The following is a 23,327-nucleotide window of genomic DNA, read 5'->3' as shown; positions in this document are numbered from 1 at the left end:
CACCTCTCCTCTCTCTCCCTCTCACTACACCGCTCCTCTCTCTCCCTCTCACTACACCTCTCCTCTCTCTCCCTCTCACTACACCGCTCCTCTCTCTCCCTCTCACTACACCGCTCCTCTCTCTCCCTCTCCCTCTCACTACACCGCTCCTCTCTCTCCCACTCACTACACCGCTCCTCTCTCTCTCCCTCTCACTACACCTCTCTCCCTCTCACTACACCTCTCCTCTCTCTCTCCCTCTCACTACACCGCTCCTCTCTCTCTCCCTCTCACTACACCGCTCCTCTCTCTCTCCCTCTCACTACACCTCTCCTCTCTCTCTCCCTCTCACTACACCGCTCCTCTCTCTCTCCCTCTCACTACACCTCTCTCTCCCTCTCACTACACCTTTCCTCTCTCTCACCCTCTCACTACACCGCTCCTCTCTCTCTCCCTCTCACTACACCGCTCCTCTCTCCCTCTCACTACACCGCTCCTCTCTCCCTCTCACTACACCGCTCCTCTCTCTCTCCCTCTCACTACACCGCTCCTCTCTCCCTCTCACTACCTCTCCTCTCTTGCCCTCTCACTACACCTCTCCTCTCTCTTGCCCTCTCACTACACCTCTCCTCTCTCTTTCCCTCTCACTACACCTCACTACACCTCTCCTCTCTCTCCCTTTCACTACACCTCTCCTCTCTCTCCCTTTCACTACACCTCTCCTCTCTCTCCCGCTCACTACACCTCTCCTCTCTCTCCTCTCTCTCTACACCTCTCCTCTCTCTCTACACCTCTCCTCTCTCTCTCCCTCTCACTACACCTCTCTCCCTCTCACTACACCTCTCCTCTCTCTCTCCCTCTCACTACTCTCCTCTGCTCTCCTCTCTCCCTCACTACTCCTCTCTTGGCTCTCCTCTTGTCCTCTAACAGGAAGTGAGCGTAGGTTTGAGCTGACTCCAGTGGCGGCCATCTCTGTCCACCTATTGACCAGCGAGGGGGTGGAGCTCCAGGTGAACGGCCCAATCAGCATCTCCATCCCTCTACCGGCCAATAGCGGCCTGAAGGAGAACCAACACATCCCAGCCTGGAGGTTCGACCCCAGTCTAGGTGAGTACACACACACACACACACACACACACACACACACACACACACACACACACACACACACAGCTTTTCAGTTTTTCCCTTTCTGAGCAGGGAGCAGATTTCCTGTGTTTGGGTCCAGAGTTCCTGCCCTCTGAACTTCTAATCAGTGGGGTAAGGTGTGTGTTGTGTTGTGTGTGTTTACCCTCCTGCATCCTTCATCAGTGGGATCTATGTTTCCTGAAAGTTGATGGGATGTGTGTATCTCAGTCAAGCTGGGAAATGCATCACTACATTCTTTTTTTAAAGGAACTGGGGAAAGAAAGCGTACCAGAATGCAACACACTGTACAGTGAGACGGGAGATTAGTGAGGCAGAGTTATGAATGGAAGACTTGAGAACTTTATAAAAGATTATCTGACATATTATTGGACGTAACGCACCCTATTAAAACACATCAAAACACTATACTTCTTGTTCCTGATTACATCCACATCACAAGATTGGCTAGGAAATGTAGCCTAACCTGTTTGGAAAATCCCTCCCTCCCCTCTCTCCCTCCCTCCCCAGATCAGTAGAGTTGTAGTCAGCCCTAGATCATTGACTCAGACAGCAGTGGAGTGATTTAGGAGGGTAGCCAGAGTAGTGCTTGAACCAGTCAAGCTGAGGTACACTACCAAGGACGTCCTGTAATATGAAGGTCCAGTCACTGTGATCAACACAACGTGACTTACTGTTGCTGAAGGAGACCATTCACTAGCCCAACGAGCTGATTAGGACGGGGGCTATAGGAGCACACACACACACACACACACACACAGACACAGACACAGACACAGACATACACATACACATGAGGTGTAAACAATCACACACAGTACTGTACCTAGCCCAGCACAGCCTGACCCAGCAAAGCCATGTTCTCCTAAGGAGTCAACTCTCTCACTGGGTGACCCTTTACATGATTGATATTGAAAGCCACTGTTCCCACGATGCCTTATAGCCAGAGGGTATGTAGCCTTGTGTCAATACACGCACACACACGCTGTATGGGGTTAATATTTCCCAGAAACAGCCACCTCTGGTCCTCTGTGTTTTAGTCCACCGTTTCCCTAGCAACCCCCCAATAACAAACCTAACAGACTACGGGCTTTAATTGTGTGTGTAAGTGTGCGAGAGAGAGTTTGAGATTTCTCCAGAAATATTTCTGCCTGATCATTCTTTCTCCACACAAAGAAGCCAATGTTAGGAGGGAGTGTGTTGTTGTCTAGGCTTGCACATGGAGAGGTGATAACACACACCAACTCTCACACACACACCAACTCTCACACACACACCAACTCTCTCACACACACACCAACTCTCTCACACACACACCAACTCACACACACACACACCAACTCACACACACACACACCAACTCACACACACACACCAACTCTCACACACACACACCAACTCTCACACACACACGCCAACTCTCACACACACGCCAACTCTCACACACACACGCCAACTCTCACACACACACGCCAACTCTCACACACACACGCCAACTCTCACACACACACGCCAACTCTCACACACACACGCCAACTCTCACACACACACGCCAACTCTCACACACACACGCCAACTCTCACACACACACACGCCAACTCTCACACACACACACGCCAACTCTCACACACACACGCCAACTCTCACACACACACGCCAACTCTCACACACACACGCCTACTCTCACACACACATACACACGCCTACTCTCACAGACACATACACACGCCAACTCTCAGACACATACACACGCCAACTCTCACAGACACATACACACGCCAACTCTCACAGACACATACACACGCCAACTCTCACAGACACATACACACGCCAACTCTCACAGACACATACACACGCCAACTCTCACAGACACATGCTAACGCCAACGCTCACACACACACGCCAACTCTCACAGACACATACACACGCCAACTCTCACAGACACATACACACGCCAACTCTCAGACACACACACACACACCAACTCTCACTGACGCACATACACACCAACTCTCACTGACGCACATACACACCAACTCTCACAGACGCACACACACACCAACTCTCTCACACACACGCACACACACACACACCAACTCTTTCTCTCACACACACACACACACACACACACACACACACACACACACACACACACCAACTCTCTCACACAGACACACAGATGCTTGAGCACACACACACCAACTCTCACACAGACACACAGAATCTTGAGCACACACACACACACACACACACCAACTCTCACAGAGACACACAGATGCTTGAGCAAACAGCCACACAAACTCTCACACACAGACGCTTGAGCAAAAGACACACACAGACTTGGTCAAACCTGTTCTGCTAGTTTAACTGACAGCATGTATTTTGTTCTGGGATGTTGTGGAGCACTGAGCTGAATGATGTCACATACTGTTAGAAAGGAGCATGTTTACCTCCGTGTGTTTATGATGTCAATACCATCCAGTTAATGATGTAACTACCATCCAGACTCAATACATTACAGAGAGGAGTTAATGATGTCAATACATTACAGTGAGGAGTTAATGATGTCAATACATTACAGAGAGGAGTTAATGATGTCAATACATTACAGAGAGGAGTTAATGATGTCAATACATTAGAGAGGAGTTAATGATGTAACTACCATCCAGACTCAATACATTACAGAGAGGAGTTAATGATGTCAATACATTACAGAGAGGAGTTAATGATGTCAATACATTACAGAGAGGAGTTAATGATGTCAATACATTACAGAGAGGAGTTAATGATGTCAATACATTACAGAGAGGAGTTAATGATGTCAATACATTACAGAGATGAGTTAATGATGTCAATACATTACAGAGAGGAGTTAATGATGTCAATACATTACAGAGAGGAGTTAATGATGTCAATACATTACAGAGAGGATTTAATGATGTCAATACATTACAGAGAGGAGTTAATGATGTCAATACATTACAGAGAGGAGTTAATGATGTCAATACATTACAGAGAGGAGTTAATGATGTCAATACATTACAGAGAGGAGTTAATGATGTCAATACATTACAGAGAGGAGTTAATGATGTCAATACATTACAGAGAGGAGTTAATGATGTCAATACATTACAGAGAGGAGTTAATGATGTCAATACATTACAGAGAGGAGTTAATTATGTCAATACATTACAGAGAGGAGTTACCAGATTAGTGCGTTACCATCCAGTTCACATCTGAACAGAGTTCATAATGACATTCCTACAAACTCTCACAAAGGACTAGTACCAATGTAAAGGTGACCAGTATTGACTCTGCGTGCGTGCGTGTGTGTGTGTGTGTGTGTGTGTGTGTGTGTGTGCGATGCCTTACTGCCAGAGGATACAATACACTAATGTAAAAGGTCATCCAGTGAGAGTTGACTCCTCAAGAGGACAGGGCTGTGCTGGGTTGGGCTGTTTCTGTGCTTAGCTGTACTTGGTCCATGGGGATCGATGACAACTGTGTGTGTGGGAGGGAGGGAGGCAAAGCGTTTCACAAAGATGCTGAGTCACAGGCATTTCTCTCCTTCTCTTGTTTCTCTCTTCCCCCTCCCTGTACATTAGTCTCTTGTTTCTCTCTCCCCCTCCCTGTACATTAGTCTCTTGTTTCTCTCTCCCCCTCCCTGTACATTAGTCTCTTGTTTCTCTCTCCCCCTCCCTGTACATTAGTCTCTTGTTTCTCTCTCCCCCTCCCTGTACATTAGTCTCTTGTTTCTCTCTCCCCCTCCCTGTACATTAGTCTCTTGTTTCTCTCTCCCCCCCTCCCTGTACATTAGTCTCTTGTTTCTCTCTTCCCCTCCCTGTACATTAGTCAATTGTTTCTCTCTCCCCCTCCCTGTACATTAGTCTCTTGTTTCTCTCTCCCCCCTCCCTGTACATTAGTCTCTTGTTTCTCTCTTCCCCTCCCTGTACATTAGTCTCTTGTTTCTCTCTTCCCCTCCCTGTACATTAGTCTCTTGTTTCTCTCTCCCCCTCCCTGTACATTAGTCTCTTGTTTCTCTCTCCCCCTCCCTGTACATTAGTCTCTTGTTTCTCTCTTCCCCTCCCTGTACATTAGTCTCTTGTTTCTCTCTCCCCCCTCCCTGTACATTAGTCTCTTGTTTCTCTCTCCCTCCTCCCTGTACATTAGTCTCTTGTTTCTCTCTCCCTCCTCCCTGTACATTAGTCTCTTGTTTCTCTCTCCCTCCTCCCTGTACATTAGTCTCTTGTTTCTCTCTCCCCCTCCCTGTACATTAGTCTCTTGTTTCTCTCTCCCCCTCCCTGTACATTAGTCTCTTGTTTCTCTCTCCCCCTCCCTGTACATTAGTCTCTTGTTTCTCTCTCCCCCTCCCTGTACATTAGTTCTTCCCTTCTAATTGGGTTGCATCAGAGCATCTATAATAGACAGAGAATCCCCTGCAGAGCCCACTGCTGCACTGTCATAGCCCCTCTCATACACAGATCTAGGATCAGCCTACATACCACAAATCCTTATCATAACCAATGGTGACGAAATTAAAAACTGACATTAGATCGTTGTGCAGGTCGTGTTACCTCATCTTACACAATGACTGTGTCTGGCTATGTTATGATGATTCTGGCTCATATGGCTCCTGGCCGGTATGTGTTATGACTGTGTCACTGTGAGTCTGTTGCCTCCCGGTGGTTGACTGAAGAACTGCAGCAGCACAGTGACGAGGCCAAACGCTTTACACTGATTTACTGTGGTTGAAGAGTATATCTCTACCTCTCTCTGTGTTTGTTTGTAGGGGCCTGGTTGAAGAGCAGTCTGGGCTATGTCCAGAGGGAGGGAGACCAGCTCAGCCTAACCTACATCGCCCCTCAGCTGGGATACTGGGTGGCTGCCATGTCTCCATTATACACAGGTACCAACACACACCATGTCCCCGCTAGACACAGGTACCAACACACACCATGTCCCCGCTAGACACAGGTACCAACACACACCATGTCCCCGCTAGACACAGGTACCAACACACACCATGTCCCCGCTAGACACAGGTACCAACACACACCATGTCCCCGCTAGACACAGGTACCAACACACACCATGTCCCCGCTAGACACAGGTACCAACACACACCATGTCCCCGCTAGACACAGGTACCAACACACACCATGTCCCCGCTAGACACAGGTACCAACACACACCATGTCCCCGCTAGACACAGGTACCAACACACACCATGTCCCCGCTAGACACAGGTACCAACACACACCATGTCTCCATTATACACAGGTACCAACACACACCATGTCCCCGCTAGACACAGGTACCAACACACACCATGTCTCCATTATACACAGGTACCAACACACACCATGTCCCCGCTAGACACAGGTACCAACACACACCATGTCCCCGCTAGACACAGGTACCAACACACACCATGTCCCCACTAGACACAGGTACCAACACACACCATGTCCCCGCTAGACACAGGTACCAACACACACCATGTCCCCACTAGACACAGGTACCAACACACACCATGTCCCCGCTAGACACAGGTACCAACACACACATTTAAAACACATTTAAAGGTATAACTTCCTCTGTGAACCATTAAAAAAAAAAAGAATGTGTTTGTTTCTGCAGGTCCGGTGGTGGCAAAGGACATCAGTACGTACCACACAGTCTTCCTATTGGCCATACTGGGAGGCATGGCTGTCATCCTCCTCTGCCTGCTCTGTCTACTACTGTACTACTGCAGGTCTGTCTGTCTGTCTGTCTGGATCAATGGACTTCCCTGTTGACTGTCATAAGTGTGTCTTGTGCGTCAGTGAAGCAGTCTTGAGTTTCAACAGGACTGTCTTCTCTTTCCTCCCCCCTTCTCTCTCTCTCTCCCTCCCTGTCTCTGTCTCCCTGTGTCTCTCTCGCTCTCCCCGTTTCTCTCTCTCTCCCTGTCTCTCCCTTTCTATCTCCCTGTCTCTGTCTCTTTCCAGGCGTGGTTGTGTGAAGCCTCGTCTGTCCCAGCGGAAGCTGACCCTGTCTGGTCTGGAGGGCAGTAAAAGAGACCAGTCCACCTCCATGTCCCACCTCAACCTCATCAGCAGCGAGGTCAGTCAACACCCAGGCCAGGGACCACTGGTCTCTTCATACAAACATGCTTTCTCCCTTTGCCACTGCACTTTCTATTGTTATAATCACAGCTAATATTCTGTTGAGTTTTTTCACTTTTGTGTTGGTGTGTATTGATGGTATTGTTCCCTGTGTGTTCTGTGTATTTTGTTTGAAGAGCATGTTAGATAATGGCATAGTGCTACTGTCTGTGAAACTGACACTAAAACCTTATCACATCTCTAGGTTCATTTGGAGCTGGTCTCTATGACAGCAGAACCCGACATGACCACGCCCATGCTCAAACCCTCCTCCTACGATCGCCATGACCTGGTCTCCCATGGCAACCACAGTTGCATGTCGCTAGGAAACCACAGCCGAAGTCGTCATGGCTCGTCGCTAGGCAACCTGACGCCGCGCAGCAGAGACTACCATCAGTCTGTGGAGACGTTCCCGTTTAAGTCAGCCCTCTCCACCGGGACGGATGCCGGCTACCGCCAATCATACACCTCCATCTGCTCATCCATCAATCAGCTCCCAGATAGACTTTCCTCCTCAAATCAGGTGCAGGCGTCAGCAAGTCAATTGAGTGGTGTTGGGGAGGGCGGGACTAGTGTGCGTGAGGCTACCTCGCCCTGCTCCCCACCTGTCTCCCCTATCAGAGGGGAGGGGTGTGAGCGCAGACCCCCAGACTACCTCCTGTCCCGGTCTGTGGACCACCTGGGCTCCCTGCCCCTCTCCCTCCCCAGGCCGGGCCAGCTGCTGTGCTGTGGCTCTGTGGACCTGCTGAGTGGAGGAGACGGTTACCCCAGGAGGATCCGGCCCACCCTGGTGATCCCAGCCCACTACATGCGCCTGCCGGGGGAGCACCCGCTGTGTGGCCAGGCCCTGTTCTTACAGACTGACCAGCAGAGTGACCTGGAGACCATCCAGGCTGAGCTCAACGCCTCACACTCCCAGCAGCCCCTGGGGCAAACACACGCCGATTATGCTACCGCCTCAGCCAACCAGGGACAAGGAGAGGGGCAAGGGGAGTGGAGCAGCCTATCAGAGTCCCTGTCTATCCCGACAGCACTTGGGGAGGCAGGGATTATGCAAATGAACGGCGAGGACACGCTATTGGCCGAGAGGAAACTGATGGAACTGCGGGGAGGGAAGCCCCTCACACACCCGCGTGCCTGGTTCGTCTCATTGGACGGTCGGTCTAACGCCATCAGACATTCTTACATAGACTTGCAGCGGGCTGGGCAAGCCAAGGGGAATCCAGGTGGAGGAGGTAGCCATGGTAACAACAGTGGTGGTAGACATGTCAATGGAAACGACGCAAGTCTGGACTCCGGGGTGGACCTGAATGAACCCAGAGCAGGGCGGAGGGGAAGGGAGGTAGAGAGGAAGGTAGGAGAGAGGGAAAGAGAGAAAGACAGAGAGAGGGGGAGGACAAAGAGCGGCCCTCCTGCCATGGCCTACACCCAGCTGGTATATGTGGATGACCTGGAGGGGGAGGAGGATACTCCTGAGTGTAGCCCCCAGGATAGCCCTTTAGGTCCAGGGTTGCAGAACACACAGGGACATCAACAAGTAGAGGAAGAGGAGGAGGACAGAGGAGAGGAAGACGAGGCGGAAGAGGAACACAGAGGAGAGGGAATGATACAGGAAGAGGCTCCTTCACCCCTCTCCTCCCCCTCCTCCTCCTCCTCCTCTCCACCCCCACTCACAGAGACAGAGGGCATGGTTTTCAGGACTGAGCATGACCAGACGGCCCTATTGTCTGTTGCCCCTGACGACCACGGAGAGGAGGAGAAGAAGAGCCCCTGGCAGAAGAGGGAGGAGCGCCCCCTACTGGCAGTCTTTAACCTCAAATAACCTCTGACCCTTGAACTATGACCTTACTTCCCCTCCCACCACCCTACCCCAAAGTGACATGAAGAAGGATTGGCCAGCTATAGATGTACAGATCATTCAGGAAGTACATCTGCACTGGGAGCTAAATGGAACTGTCAGTGAATGGAAACGATTGGAACAGTTGGAAGTCCATTGGAACTCCATACATTCTAATGTCTAATCCTTCCTGTGTATCATCATAGCCCCACACTACATGGACAGGCCACTGACTAGACATGCCATAGAGACTTTGTCTGAGTGATACAGATGAACTCCTGACGTGAAAACAAACTAAACAACGTCAGAGAACATGTAATGCACAACTGCTATTCCTTTAGTAAATTAGCTGTGTCAGCAAAAAGGGGCTGTAGAATAAAGTAGACAGACAATGAGTGTGTTTCAATACTTAGCAGCAGCCTCCTTTCCTCAGTCTTATCTGCTTCAGTCCACTGATCTGAAAAGCATCGGACAAGTAAAAGCAATATGGCGTATGTCTACTGGCAGGTCTAGGTAGAAGGAGTAGTGGTGTTTTAAGATCAGTAACTAGGACAGGATATACATACAGCAGGAAAGGAAGCTACTCTGTTTAATGCTGCAGGTAGATGTTGCCCAGAGGCACAGATCTACGAACAGTTTTCCCCCCCACAAGTCTTTATCTGGGCGGCAGGTAGCCTAGCGGTTAGAGCGGTGGGCCAGTAATGTAAAGATCGCTGGTTCGAATACCCAAGCCAAGAAGGTGAAACATCTGTCGATGTGCCCTTGAGCAAGGCACTTAACCCTGATTTGCTCCAGGGGCGCCGTTCTACTATGGCTGCATCTATCCATTGTATGTGACACTAAAACATATTTTGTTTCGTTATTTTTTTAGGTTTCCATTTTCCAATGTTAGGGAACCTTAGATTAGTGTGGGTGTAACTTCAGTTTCCCATCCACATGACTGGTGAATCAGATAATGGGATACAGCCCCCTCTGTTGGTGACTGTTGATATTACAGCACTCTACCAGTGAGGTTTTATATGAAGGTTTTTGTGTGTTGAACCACTGACTTCGGCATACTTTGCTCTGAACGTCTGGCTATGCATCACTTTTATACAGTTGCTTGAGATGCCTTGTTTTGTAATTTTAAGTACTCTGTGATTTTAGTTGCCAAACTATTTTACTCAAATACGTTTATGCTATTTTCTACTCGGATATGTTTTATCGTTTTCTTTCCTTACTGTAAGTACAGAGTTTGAAACACACACACCCAAGCCTTTTCTCTGAAACCAAACTGCATCCTGACGTTTGGAAACCACTATAATCGACTTCCTCGTTTTCCAAGTGCCTTTGAACAAGTTGACTCGTACACATCAGTTGATCAGTTCAGCAAGCTATTTATTTCTCCTCTCCCCTGTTGAGCTCTAACCCTCCACTACCTCATCCCTCTCTCCTCTCCTCCCTCTGTCCCTGGCAGACAGCATGCAGTAATCCCCTCTCACCTCTCCTCAGTCACAAAGGGAGGATGCTGTGTGGCCATAGCTAGATTGTTTATTGATTTTTGCATCTGCCTCTGTGTGCCAGTGTGTGGGCCCGTGTCTTTCTGCACAAGCATGTGCCTGAGTGTTCATATCTGTGCGTGCAGACAATATACTGCAGGTTGTGTGTGTGTGTGACAGCATATGACATCTGAGGCATTACAGTGTATATAGTTCTCTCCTCTACATGTTGACATGTGAGCTAGTGTTGTGAATGATCTCTCTCTGTCTCTCTCTCTGTCTCTGTCTCTGTCTCTCTCTCTGTCTCTCTGTCTCTCTCTGTCTCTCTGTACTCCATCACCATAGTAACCACTCTGGAAGAGTACTGTATGTTACTGTTCCATCCATTCTGAATGTCTTAACTGGTTGCTTGTATTATAATTTATGCTTATTATTCTGAATAAAGAGACAAACTGGACTTCTGCATCTTCTGTGTATTGTTTAGCACTAGTCTAGAGACTATAGAGCAAGTTTGGGTGTAGTAGAATTAAGGAGAACAATTGAGTCCATCCTCTGTAGATCAATGTCAAATGTGTGCAAGCTTCAGGATTAGACTGTATCCAGATGCATGGTTCACGTTTTGCTCTCATGGTTTTTGTTAATGTATCTGATAACTAGAGCAGTAGTCATGACTACTGGCTAGTCATGTTCTACATTACTGAGCCACACTGAATTATGGTAAAGCTTTTCATTCCCTTATGGTTGACCTATTCGTTTCCATTAGGCTTGTCAGATTTCATGCTCCTTTTGACGTACCTGTATATAGACAGAAAATCAATCAACATCTTGCTGACTGGGAGAACCTGACTCCCCCCTCAAGGCTTTCCCGGTTGGCAGTTACTAACGGGCGGATTTAAGGGAGCAGCATATCAACCCACCATCGGGACATAATGGCCAGAGAACCTGCAGCTCAGCCGTTTCCCCCTGAATTCAGTAGCTGACAGACGCACTCCTGTCACGAGAATTTTCGATCCCAATGATAATAACTTACAATCAATAAGCTTTGACCAATCCCCGAGGTTTGTAAGACCTTGGGTTTAATAATTAGGCAAATACTCAGCTTATGCAAAAGGTCCGTAGAGTTTATTCACGAGAACGTTCTAAAGTCAAAATACAAAGAACATGTCATTTTATAACTCACTCCCTCCCTACTTACGCACATACCTACACACAAACAGTAGATAGCCTACGCACATACATACACACGAACAGTAGGTGGGATGTATCCTTCCCCATAGTTCTCACCACTGTTTATCACTACCAAGCTGGCAGTTCCATTCCCCTGAGATTAGAGGGACATTGATGGGACTCCCTTTCCTGCCGTAAGTTTCTCAGAGTTCTAGCCAGGTCAGGTCATACAGAGTTTAATTGTTCTTGGTATTTTCTTAGTCACACACACATTTCTACTTGTCTCGACCAAACCTTATTAGACTGAAGTTTATCATTCTAATTCATTATACATGTTACAGAATCTAATAATTACTAATAGTTACGTTTGTCTAATTATGCATTATATATGTTACATAATGTCATAGCGTGGCAATGTTGATGTTATTTTTTTTATATATATGATTGAAACGTTTGATCTATGCTATACAGTACCAGTCAAAAGTTTGGACACACCTACTCATTCAAGGGTTTTTCTTTATTTCTACTATTTTCTACATTGGAATAATAGTGAAGATGTCAAAACACATGGAATCATGTAGTAACCAAAAAATGTTTAAACAAATAAAAATATTTTATATTTGAGATTCTTCAAAGTAGCCACCCTTTGCCTTGATGACAGCTTTGCACACTCTTGGCATTCTCTCAACCAGCTTCATGAGGTAGTCACCTGGAATGCATTTCCATTAACATGTGTGCCTTGTTAAAAGGTAGGGGTGGTATACAGAAGATAACCCTATTTGGTAAAAGACCAAGTCCATATTATGGCAAGAACAGATTAAATAAGCAGAGAGAAACAATTGTCCATCATTATTTTAAGACATGAAGGTCAGTCAATCTGGAACATTTCAGTTGCAAAAACCATCAAGCGCTATGATGAAACTGGCTCTTATGAGGACCGCCACAGGAAAGGAAGACCCAGAGTTACCTCTGCTGCAGAGGATAAGTTCATTAGAGTTAACTGCACCTCAGACTGCAGCCCAAATAAATGCTTCACAGAGTTCAAGTAACAGACACATCTCAACATCAACTGTTCAGAGGAGACTGAATCAGGCCTTCCTGGTCCAATTGCTGCAAAGAAACCACTACTAAAGGACACCAATAAGAAGAGACTTGCTTGGGCCAAGAAACACAGGCAATGGACATTAGACCGGTGGAAATTTGTCTTTTGGTCTGATGAGTCCAAATTTGAGATTTTTGGTTCCAACCGTCGTGTCTTTGTGAGACACAGAGTAGGTGAACGGATGACCTCCATGTGTGGTTCCCACCATGAAGTATGGAGAAGGAGGTGTGGGGGTGCTTTGCTGGTGACACTGTCTGTGATTTATTTAGAATTCAAGGCACACTTAACCAGCATGGCTACCACACCATTCTGCAGCGATACGCCATCCCATCTGGTTTGCGCTTAGTGAAACTATAATTTGTTTTTCAACAGAACAATGAACCAACACACCTCCAGGCTGTGTAAGGACTATTTGGCCAAGAAGCAGAGTGATGGAGTGCTGTATCAGATGACCTGGCCTCCACAATCACACGACCTCAACCCAATTGAGATTGGTTGGGAAGAGTTGGACTGTAGAGTGAAGGAAAAGCAGCCAACAAGTGCTCAGCATATGTGGGAACTCCTTCAAGACTGTTGGAAAAGCATTCCTCATGAAGCTGGTTGAGTGAATGCCAAGAGTGTGCAAAGCTGTCATCAAGGCAAAGGGTGGCTACTTTGAAGAATCTCAAATATAAAGTATATTTTTATTTGCTGAATTTTTGGGGGGTTACTAAATAATTCCATATGTCTTATTTCATAGTTATGTCTTCACTAATATTCTACAATGTAGAAAATACTAAAAATAAAGAAAAACCCTTGAATGAGTAGATGTGTTCAAAATGTTGACTGGTACCGTATATACAAAAGTTTGAACACCCATTCAAATTACTGAATTCTGCAATTTCAGCCACACCCGTTGCTGACAGGTGTATAAAATCGAACACACAGCCATGCAATCTCCATAAACAAACACTGGCAGTAGAATGGCCTTACTGAATAGCTCAGTGACTTTCAACATGGCACTGTCATAGGATGCCACCTTTCCAACAAGTCAGATCGTCAAATTTCTGCCCTGCTAGAGCTGCCTCGGTCAACTCTAAGTGCTGTTATTGTGAAGTGGAAACGTCTAGGAGCAACAACGGCTCAGCCACGAAGTGGTAGGCCACACAAGCTCACAGAGCTGGATTTCTGAAGCGCGTCTCCTTGGTTGCAACACTCACTACCAAGTTCCAAACTCCCTCTGCAAGCAACGTCAGCACAAGAACTGTTTGTCCGGAGCTTCATGAAATGGGTTTCCATGGCCGAGCAGCCGCATACAAGCCTAAGATCACCATGCGCAATGCCAAGCGTCGGCTAGAGTGGTGTAAAGCTCGCGGCCATTGGACTCTGGAGCAGTGGAAACGTGTTCTCTGGAATGATGAATTACGCTTCACCATCTGGCAGTCCGACAGGCGAATCTGGGTTTTGCAGATGCCAGGAGAAGAACGCTACCTGCCCGAAGGCTTTGTCAACTGTAAAGTTTGGTGGAGAAGGAATAAGGGTATGGGGCGGTTTTTCATGGTTCGGGCTAGGCCCCTTAGTTCCAGAGAAGGGAAGTCTTAACACTACAGCATACAATCACATTCTAGACGATTCTGTGCTTCAAACTTTGTGGCAACTGTTTGAGGAAGGCCCTCTCCTGTTTCAGCATGACATTGCCCCCATGCACAAAGTGAGGTCCGTACAGAAATGTTTTGAGATTGGTGTGGAAGAAGTTGACTGGCCTGCACAGGGCACCTGACCTCAACCCCATCGAACACCTTTGGGATGAATTGGAACACCGACTGCGAGCCAGACCTAACCTCACTAATGCCTTTGTGGCTGAATGGAAACAAGTCCCTGCAGCAATGTTCCAACATCTAGCGGAAAGCCAAACCAGGAGAGTAGAGGCTGTTATAGCAACAAAGGGGGACCAACTCCATATTAATGCCCATGCTTTTGGAATAAGATGTTCGACAAGCAAGTGTCCACATACTTTTGGTCATGTAGTGTATCACTGACCTCTCCTTGTTTCGATGTGATGTGATTTGGGAACTTAGCCTACTGCTCTGCAAACATGCTGCGAGGAGATTGACCACTAGATGGCGCTATTTCCGATTTAACCTCTTTGTTTTTCCCCATCCCTCCCTGTCTCCTGTTCATTCAGCATATTTAAAAAAAAATATATATATATATATGTGTTTTCATCCATGATGGCGGAAGATAGCGAGTCCGCAGCCAGTCAGCAGAGCCTGGAGCTGGACGACCAGGACACCTGCGGAATAGATGGCGATAACGAGGAGGAGAATGAACACATGCAAGGGTGAGGCTCGGCTTCACCAACCAGACACAAAACGCAGCAGTCCGGGGCAGCACGCGTCCACGCTCCGGTGGCTCAGTCCTGTGTAGGGGGTGGATGAGTTTCTTTGGATAATGAGCTCGCGCATACATCTAACGTTAGTGTTTTTACGACCAAGGACCATATATGCCCTGTTCGTCAATTCTATCACATAATGTTTTTATGTGATGATGGCCCTCTGTCGTCTGAGTAGCAAGTGTATTATAATCCTGCTGGCTAGTGGATGTCATGGCAATGTAGCCATATAAATGAAAGCTAGCTTAGTAGCTTTTCATTTGAATGAATGAGACTCGGCGTGCTAGGCGTTGTGTAGTTATTGCAAGCTAACTGGCCAGCTAGCTAAATTGCCAGTTTATCATGTGAGTAGCCTGTCGGATTGACTTGTTTGCATTTAAAGCAATTGTCAATGGAATGGCATAAGCTAAATGGATATTTATCTAACTAAATGGCTTATTTTGTTTTATACTGCTGGCGCATTTGCTAGCAAACAGCAGCGCATATCCTTGGCTGTCCCTCTCTGACGTTACAGCAGCAGGCTAGACGTAAAACAGTGATTGCTACTCTGCTCCGGTTACACCCACTGAGGTATACCAACTATAGCCTACAGCGGTACTCGTGGATTTATACATGTCCGGCAACTCAAGTGGGGTATGCATAATCTGGCCCCATTTTAGCCTGACTTTAATTACTCAGCATGACAACAGTACCAGCTAACCTTTACTCCAGAGCAGAGATGTAGCCAGCAAGCTATCAAATCTGTGTGTGTGTAGGAGTCCGGGGGGAGACTTGGGGGCTAAGAAGAAGAAGAAGAAACAGAAGAGAAAGAAAGAGAAGCCAAGCTCTGGAGGGGCCAAGTCAGACTCTGCCTCAGACTCACAGGAGATAAAGGTGACTAACCGCTCTCTCTCTCCCCCTCTTGCTCTGGCCCAATCCCAAATCAAGCCCTATGCACTTGTGGAGATCTGACTGGATTTGACATGTTTAAGCAATATGGTAATAGCGCCACCTTGTCCTGAGAGAGGCTAAGTGGAAGTTACACCATATTTCATATACCAATCAAATCCTCTCAGATCTCCACAAGTGCATAGGTTGTAAGGGGTCCATTTGGGATTTTGCTTCTCTCTCTCTCTCTCTCTCTCTCTCTCTGTCTCTGTCTCTCTGTGTGTGTGTGTGTGTGTGTGTGTGTGTGTGTGTGTGTGTGTGTGTGTGTGTGTGTGTGTGTGTGTTCTAACCTTCTCACCTGTGTGTAGAACCCAGGGCTGCCCATGCAGAAGCTGCAGGACATCCAGAGAGCCATGGAGTTGCTGTCCTGCCAGGGACCAGCTAAGAGCATCGACGAGGCCACCAAACACAAGTACCAGTTTTGGGACACACAGCCAGTACCTAAACTCAGTGAGTAGGGACACGCAGCCAGTACCTAAACTCAGTGAGTAGGGACACACACAGTGAGTGAGACATACACACTCGATCACACACTTTTACTAAACTACACATACAGTACCTATAGAAAGTCTACACCCCCTTGGATTTATTCACATTTTGTTTCAAATTGGGATTAAAATTGATTTATTAGTGATTTTCTTGTCTATGATCTACGCTAAATACTCAGTGGAAGAATGTTTTAAAATATAGATATATTCATATACATTTTAGTCATTTAACAGATGCTTTTATCCAGAGTGACTTACAGTTTGTAATTTTTTTTATTTTACCTTTATTTAACTAGGCAAGTCAGTTAAGAACAAATTCTTATTTTCAATGACGGTCTAGGAACAGTGGGTTAACTGCCTTGTTCAGGGGCAGAACGACAGATTTGTACCTTGTCAGCTCAGGGATTTGAACTTGCAACCTTTCGGTTACTAGTCCAACGCTCGAACCACTAGGCTACCTGCCGCCCATTTTAAGATAGTTGGGTGGGACAACCACATATCACAGTCATAGCTACTTTCAGGAAAAATGTACTTACTATCAGCTTAGTCAGAGCTAGTAAGGAGGCATTTATTTTTGGACTGGGCTGAGGGGGAGCTGCCCTCCCGTGGGGTGGGAGGGACAAGAGACCAAACGTGGCAGAACGGAGTGCTCGGGTTGGGGTGTAGGATTTGAGCCTAGCCTAACGGCAAGGAGAGGTAGTTCCTTTTGCTGCTCCGTAGACAAGTACCATGGTCTTGTAGTGGATGCGAGCTTCGACTGGAAGCCAGTGGAGTGTGCGGGGTGACATGGGAGAACTTGGGAATGTTGAACACCAGGCGGGCTGAAAAAATTATATACTAATATACTTTGATTAGATTAGTATTCAGTCCCCTGAGTCAATACATGTTAGAAACACCTTTGGCAGCCATTTACAGCTGTGAGTCTTCTTGGGTAAGTCTCATAAGAGCTTTGCACACCTGTATTGTGCAATATTTGCCAATTTTATTTTCAACATTCTTCAAGTTCTGTCACGGTGTTGGGGGTCATGGCTAGACAGCAATTTTCAAGTCTTGACTTAGTTTTGACCTAAATCTGCTTGAAAATCTATCTTGGCCACTCAGGAACATTCACTGCCTTGGTAATTAATGCCAGTGTAGATTTGGCTTTGTGTTGTAGGTTATTGTCCTGCTAAAATATGAATTCCTTTCCCAGTGTCTGGTGTAAAGCAGCTTGAAGCAGGTTTTCCTCTAGGATTTTGCCTGGGATTAGCTCCCTCCTGAGTTTTTCAGGATGAAAAGAAACGGAAGTCTTTGCCCATGTAAAGTATACCCATACCATGACGCAGACACCACCACCAAAATAAGGAGGCAGTTACTCAGTGTTGTGTTGAATTTGCCCCAAACATTAGACTTTGCATTTAGGCCAAAACATGTGTTCCTTTGCTGTGTTTTTTAGCAGTATTACTTTAGTGCCTTGTTGCATACATATGCATGTTTTGTAATATTTGTATTTTGTATATTTGTATTCTTCTTTTCACTCTGTCATTTAGGTCATTATTGTGGAGTCACTACAATGTTGTTGATCCATCCTCAGTTTTCTCCCATCACAGCCATTGAACTCTATAGCTGTTTTAACATCACCAATGGCCTCATTGTGACGTCCCTGAGCAGTTTCCTTCCTGTCCTGCAGCTCAGTTAAGGACTGCTGCATCTTTGATGTGTCTGGGTGGTTTAATACATCATCCACAGCATAATTATTAACTTGACCATGCTTAAAGATATATTCAATGTCTGTTGTTACCCATCAATTTGTTATTGTTACCCATCTATCAATCACTGCCCATCTTTATGAGGCTTTCAAAAAGTTTGCTGGTCTTTGTAGTTGAATCTGTGCTTGATATTCAATACTTCACTGAGGGACCTTACAGATGTTTTATGTATGGGGGACAGAGGAAGGAGTAGTCATTCAAAAATCATGTCGACCCCTATTATTTCACACAGAGTGAGTCCATATAACGTATGTGATTTTGTTAAGCCACATTTTACTTCTGTACTAATTTAGGCTTGCCTAAACAAGGGGGCTGAAAAGACTAAGTATAAAATGTTTATTCATTTGTAAAAATGTGTAGAATTTTGAGTATTTTGTATAGATCAATGATAAAAAAAAAGACAAATCTATTTCAAGATCACTTTGTAACGCAAAAAAAGTTCAAGGGGGTGTAAACTTTCTATAGGCCCTGTAAATATGTACAGATATAGTACTCCCACAATCAGAGAAAAGTCAAGCACATTGTTATAGTAAGAAAACACAATGGCTGTGTTTTCTCAAGTCCCCTGGTTGTGATTGGCTGGCTGGTTGGTTGTGATTGGCTGGTTGTGTTTTGGCAGATGAGGTTGTAACCAGCCATGGGCCCATCGAGGCTGACAAGGACAACATCAGACAGGAGCCCTACTCTCTACCACAGGGCTTTATGTGGGACACTCTGGACCTCAGCAACGCTGACGTGGTGAGTGTGTATGTTTCTTTGTGTTAAAAAGTTTATATTCATTGCCACCAGACATCAAAGTCGTGCAGTCAGAAGACTTTACTAAGACTCGTTTTCTCTCTCAGCTGAAAGAGTTGTACACCTTGTTGAATGAGAACTATGTGGAGGATGATGACAACATGTTTAGATTTGATTACTCACCCAGCTTTCTCAAATGGTAAGTCAAATCCATACTCTACTTAGATTGTTAAACTGTTTGTGTTTGGCCTCTGTCTAAACTACTCTGCTTCCTTATGTGTCTCTCCTCCTCTCTCACCCTCTCTCTCCTTCTCCTTTTTCTCTCTCCCTCTCTTCTTTCTCTCTCCCCCTCTCTCTCCTTCTCTTCTTTCTTTCTTTCTCTCTCTTTCTCTCTCTTTCAGGGCGTTGCGTCCTCCAGGCTGGTTGCCCCAGTGGCATTGTGGGGTGAGGGTTTCCTCCAATAAGAAACTGGTTGGTTTCATCAGTGCCATTCCTGCTGATATCCACATCTATGACACGTGAGTCACACACACACGCCCTAACCACACACGCTCTAATCACACAGTGGACACACATCAACAACGTCGTGGACAGGTGCATGTCAGTGCTGAACTTGATGCACACGTTTTCCTCCCTCCCTCTCTTCAGCTTAAAGAAAATGGTTGAGATCAACTTCCTGTGTGTTCATAAGAAATTACGTTCAAAGCGTGTGGCTCCAGTTCTGATCAGGGAGATCACACGAAGGGTTAACTTGGAGGGTATATTCCAGGCCGTCTACACGGCAGGAGTGGTACTACCCAAACCTGTGTCTACCTGCAGGTACACAGACACAATTCATGAATTTGTCCTAACATAATAAGAATACATAGAATGTATAACTTAAGTTGCCTAACTGTAACTAGAGTATGTAACAGGAGTGTTGTGTTTTGTGAACAGGTACTGGCATCGTTCTCTGAACCCCAGGAAGCTGGTGGAGGTGAAATTCTCTCACCTGAGCAGAAACATGACGCTGCAGAGAACCATGAAACTGTACAGACTACCAGACGTAAGAACACACACAATGTTACACTTCCACCATCTATCACATCTCTCCTTCACTGAGCAAGACACTTCCCCCAGCTGACAGGGCTAATAAACTTTGCTTTATGGTTACAGGCCTGTGTGAGACGTGTGATGTTGGGTGTATGTGTATAACTCCCCTTTCTCTCCGGCTCTGTAGAGCACTAAGACCCCTGGCTTGCGAGTGATGGAGAGGCGTGACGTGCGTCAGGTGACGGAGCTGCTGCAGAAACACATGAGACGTTTCCAGCTGGCGCCCTCTATGGGCGAGGAGGAGGTGGCACACTGGTTCCTCCCACAGGACAACATCATAGACACATTTGTTGTGGAGGTAGGGGTCTGTCTTTTTGTCTGTTCAATTAGATGGATATACTGAACAAAAATATAAACGCAACATGTAAAGTGTTTGTCCCATTTTTCATGAGCTGAAATTAAAGATCACAGAAATCTTCCATACTCACAAAAAGCTTATTTCTCTCATATTGTGCCCAACTTGTCTACATCCCTGTTAGAGAGCATTTCTCCTTTGCCAAGATAATCCATCCACCTAACAGGTGTAGCATATCAAGAAGCTGATTAAACAGCATGATCATTACACTGGTGCACCTTGTGCTGAGGACAATATAAGGCCACTCTAAAAGGTGCAGTTTTGTCACACAACACAATGCCACAGATGTCTCAAGTTTTGAGGGAGTGTGCAATTGGCATGCTGACTGCAGGAATGTCCACCAGAGCTGTTGCCAGATAATTTAATGTTAATTTCTCTACCATAAGCCACCTCCAACGTAATTTTAGAGAATTCGGCCTCACAACCGCAGACCACGTGTAACCACGCCAGCTTAGGACCTCCACATCCGGCTTCTTCACCTCAGGGATTGTCTGAGACCAGCCACACGGACAGTTGATGAAACGGAGGAATATTTCTGTCTGTAATAAAGCCCTTTTATGGGGAAAAACTCTGATTGGCTGGTCCTGGCTTCCCAGTGGGTGGGCCTATGGCTGCGCCCCTGCCCAATCATGTGAAATCCATAGATTAGGGCCTAAGCAAGTTATTTCAATTGACTGATTTCCTTATATGCACTGTAACTCAGTAAAATTGTTGCATGTTGCATTTATATTTTTGTTCAATATAATTAGATACTGACATCTGAGTACTTTTAATTTGCTGTTCTGTGTTTACCCTCAGGGTGCCGGTGGTGTGTTGACAGACTTCACTAGTTTCTACACCCTGCCCTCCACAGTGATGCACCATCCACAGCACAGAAGTCTAAAGGCTGCTTACTCCTTCTACAGCGTTCACACACACACTCCACTACTGGACCTGATGAATGACACTCTCATACTGGCCAAACTGGTACTGCACACACACACACTCTTTCCAACATAAATACAAAGGTTCAACACAACTACTATCACGTCCATCTAAATGGTGTGTGTTTGTGTGTCCCACAGAAAGGCTTTGATGTGTTTAATGCTCTGGACCTGATGGAGAACAAGGTGTTTCTGGAGAAGCTCAAATTTGGCATCGGAGACGGCAACTTGCAGTATTACCTCTTTAACTGGAAATGTCCCCCCATGGACCCCGACATGGTGAGGCGTGTGTGTGTGTGTGTGTGTGTGTCAACAAGGTGGGGTGTATTCCTGGGTGTGCTGTGAAAATAGTGAAAGGATTTCAAAATGGGAAATCAGTCAATAATTCTAATTATGTTTCTATCTCTGTCGCTCTGTTTCAGGTTGGCCTTGTTCTTCAATAACTAGTCTGTCTGTGACTGCTACACACTCAGAGGTCAAAGGTCTTCTTTGACCCCTAACATCGCTCTACCTGGACACACAGGTAGTCCAAAACTAGAAGAAGACAATGACAACAATCAACCAATCAAAGTGATCGGGAGGTGTGCATCACTTTGAGCATCTCTCCTGGATCATTTTTATCATGGAGAACATTCTCTCTGCTCACCCGGAACTCATAACTCTTTTTAACCATCAACATCCTGAATGTGAAGTCATGCTCTGCCTGAGACAGACTCTTGTACAGTACACACACACACTACATGTAGAGAAGGAAGACTTGCATCCCCCAAAAAATTCTTGTTTCTTTCAAAAAGGTGCATTGGTAACTGTGTTTGTTGGACAGTGCAGAAATGTAGTAACCTGTACATTTAATGCCAGAACATATTTATTCCTGTAGTGTGGGAGAGGAAAGATTCAACTAGCGTAGATGTTATTGACTTTGGTGTTCCTATGAACGGTTAGAAGGGGAGGGGATTCTAGGGATTTTTGAGGAAGAATGTATTTGAAGCACAAATCTTAAGTTCTTAACTGAGTGAAAGGCTCCTTAACAACCCCAGGTGCATTTTATATATCGATTATTTCTGTTTTGTGTATTTAGGTTTTTCAATATCTGAGTGTTTGAGAAACATAAAATGCAGGATGGGAATTTTATTATTTTACAACTGTTTAATTTTTTTGGTGTGTTTGTGCAGCTAACAGCATATTATTTTAAAAAGGTCCCAATTTCTTTCCCGGGCACAATTCTGATATTTAGGATTGTGCTTATGTGTGTGTTCTGTCACCATTCCTCCCATGTCTGTCAGTAAAGCCCCTTAAAAATCAAACCGACATCTTCACCTATAAATAAAGGTATTGGGTTGGAGTATCAGGTAGCTCCTTGTGTATGATCCAGCACATGAAGGAACCTGTGATGAGAGAAAACAGCTGTTCTGTTTGCTGATGTCGTCATGGTTACTACAGTTAGATATACAAGTGTCCCTGTCAATGAGAAACTGAGTTAGTTTATTGTGTACATGGGGGAAAATGCTTTTTTGTTTACATGGGGAAAATACAATGTACAAAACATTAGGAACACCTTCCTAATATTGAGTTGCAGCCCCTTTCGCCCTCAGAACAGCCTCAATTCATCAGCACATAAGGTGTCGAAAGCATTCCACAGGGATGCTGGCCCATGTTGACTCCAATGCTTCCCACAGTTGTCAAGTTGGCTGGATGTCATTTGGGTAGGGGACCATTCTTGATACACGGGAAACTGTTGAGAGTGAAAAACCCAGCAGCGTTGCAGTTCTTGACACTTAAACCGGTGCCCCTGGCACCTACTACCATACTCCGTTCAAAGTTACTGAAATATTTTGT

At 46.0% G+C, this 23,327-nt stretch overlaps 2 protein-coding genes across 2 annotated transcripts in view; both read left to right on the top strand.

Moving 5' to 3' along the window:
- LOC115187445 (protein FAM171A1) overlaps positions 1-11,040 on the top strand; it is a 41,930-nt gene extending 30,890 nt beyond the window's left edge. Inside the window, exons 5-9 of the mRNA XM_029746502.1 lie at positions 910-1,086; positions 5,915-6,031; positions 6,766-6,880; positions 7,113-7,227; positions 7,474-11,040. Of these exons, the coding sequence (XP_029602362.1) occupies positions 910-1,086; positions 5,915-6,031; positions 6,766-6,880; positions 7,113-7,227; positions 7,474-9,090 (2,141 nt within the window). The 3' untranslated portion in view covers positions 9,091-11,040. The remainder of the gene's footprint in view (positions 1-909; positions 1,087-5,914; positions 6,032-6,765; positions 6,881-7,112; positions 7,228-7,473) is intronic.
- Positions 11,041-14,943: 3,903 nt separating this feature from the next.
- On the top strand, positions 14,944-22,835 carry LOC115187429 (glycylpeptide N-tetradecanoyltransferase 2). Its single transcript, XM_029746501.1, has 12 exons — positions 14,944-15,172; positions 15,979-16,096; positions 16,459-16,600; positions 19,006-19,124; positions 19,229-19,320; positions 19,523-19,639; positions 19,770-19,940; positions 20,058-20,166; positions 20,341-20,511; positions 21,367-21,534; positions 21,633-21,770; positions 21,914-22,835. Exons 1-12 carry the CDS (start codon positions 15,060-15,062, stop codon positions 21,932-21,934), a joined length of 1,479 nt encoding a protein of 492 aa, XP_029602361.1. The 5' UTR covers positions 14,944-15,059; the 3' UTR covers positions 21,935-22,835.
- The last annotated feature ends 492 nt before the right edge of the window (positions 22,836-23,327 follow it).

The sequence above is a fragment of the Salmo trutta genome, chromosome 3, assembly GCF_901001165.1.
Source record: "Salmo trutta chromosome 3, fSalTru1.1, whole genome shotgun sequence".
In the NCBI taxonomy this organism is placed as follows: domain Eukaryota; kingdom Metazoa; phylum Chordata; class Actinopteri; order Salmoniformes; family Salmonidae; genus Salmo; species Salmo trutta.
Note: the sequence above shows the minus strand (reverse complement) of the source record. Positions and strands in the feature narration are given on the sequence as shown.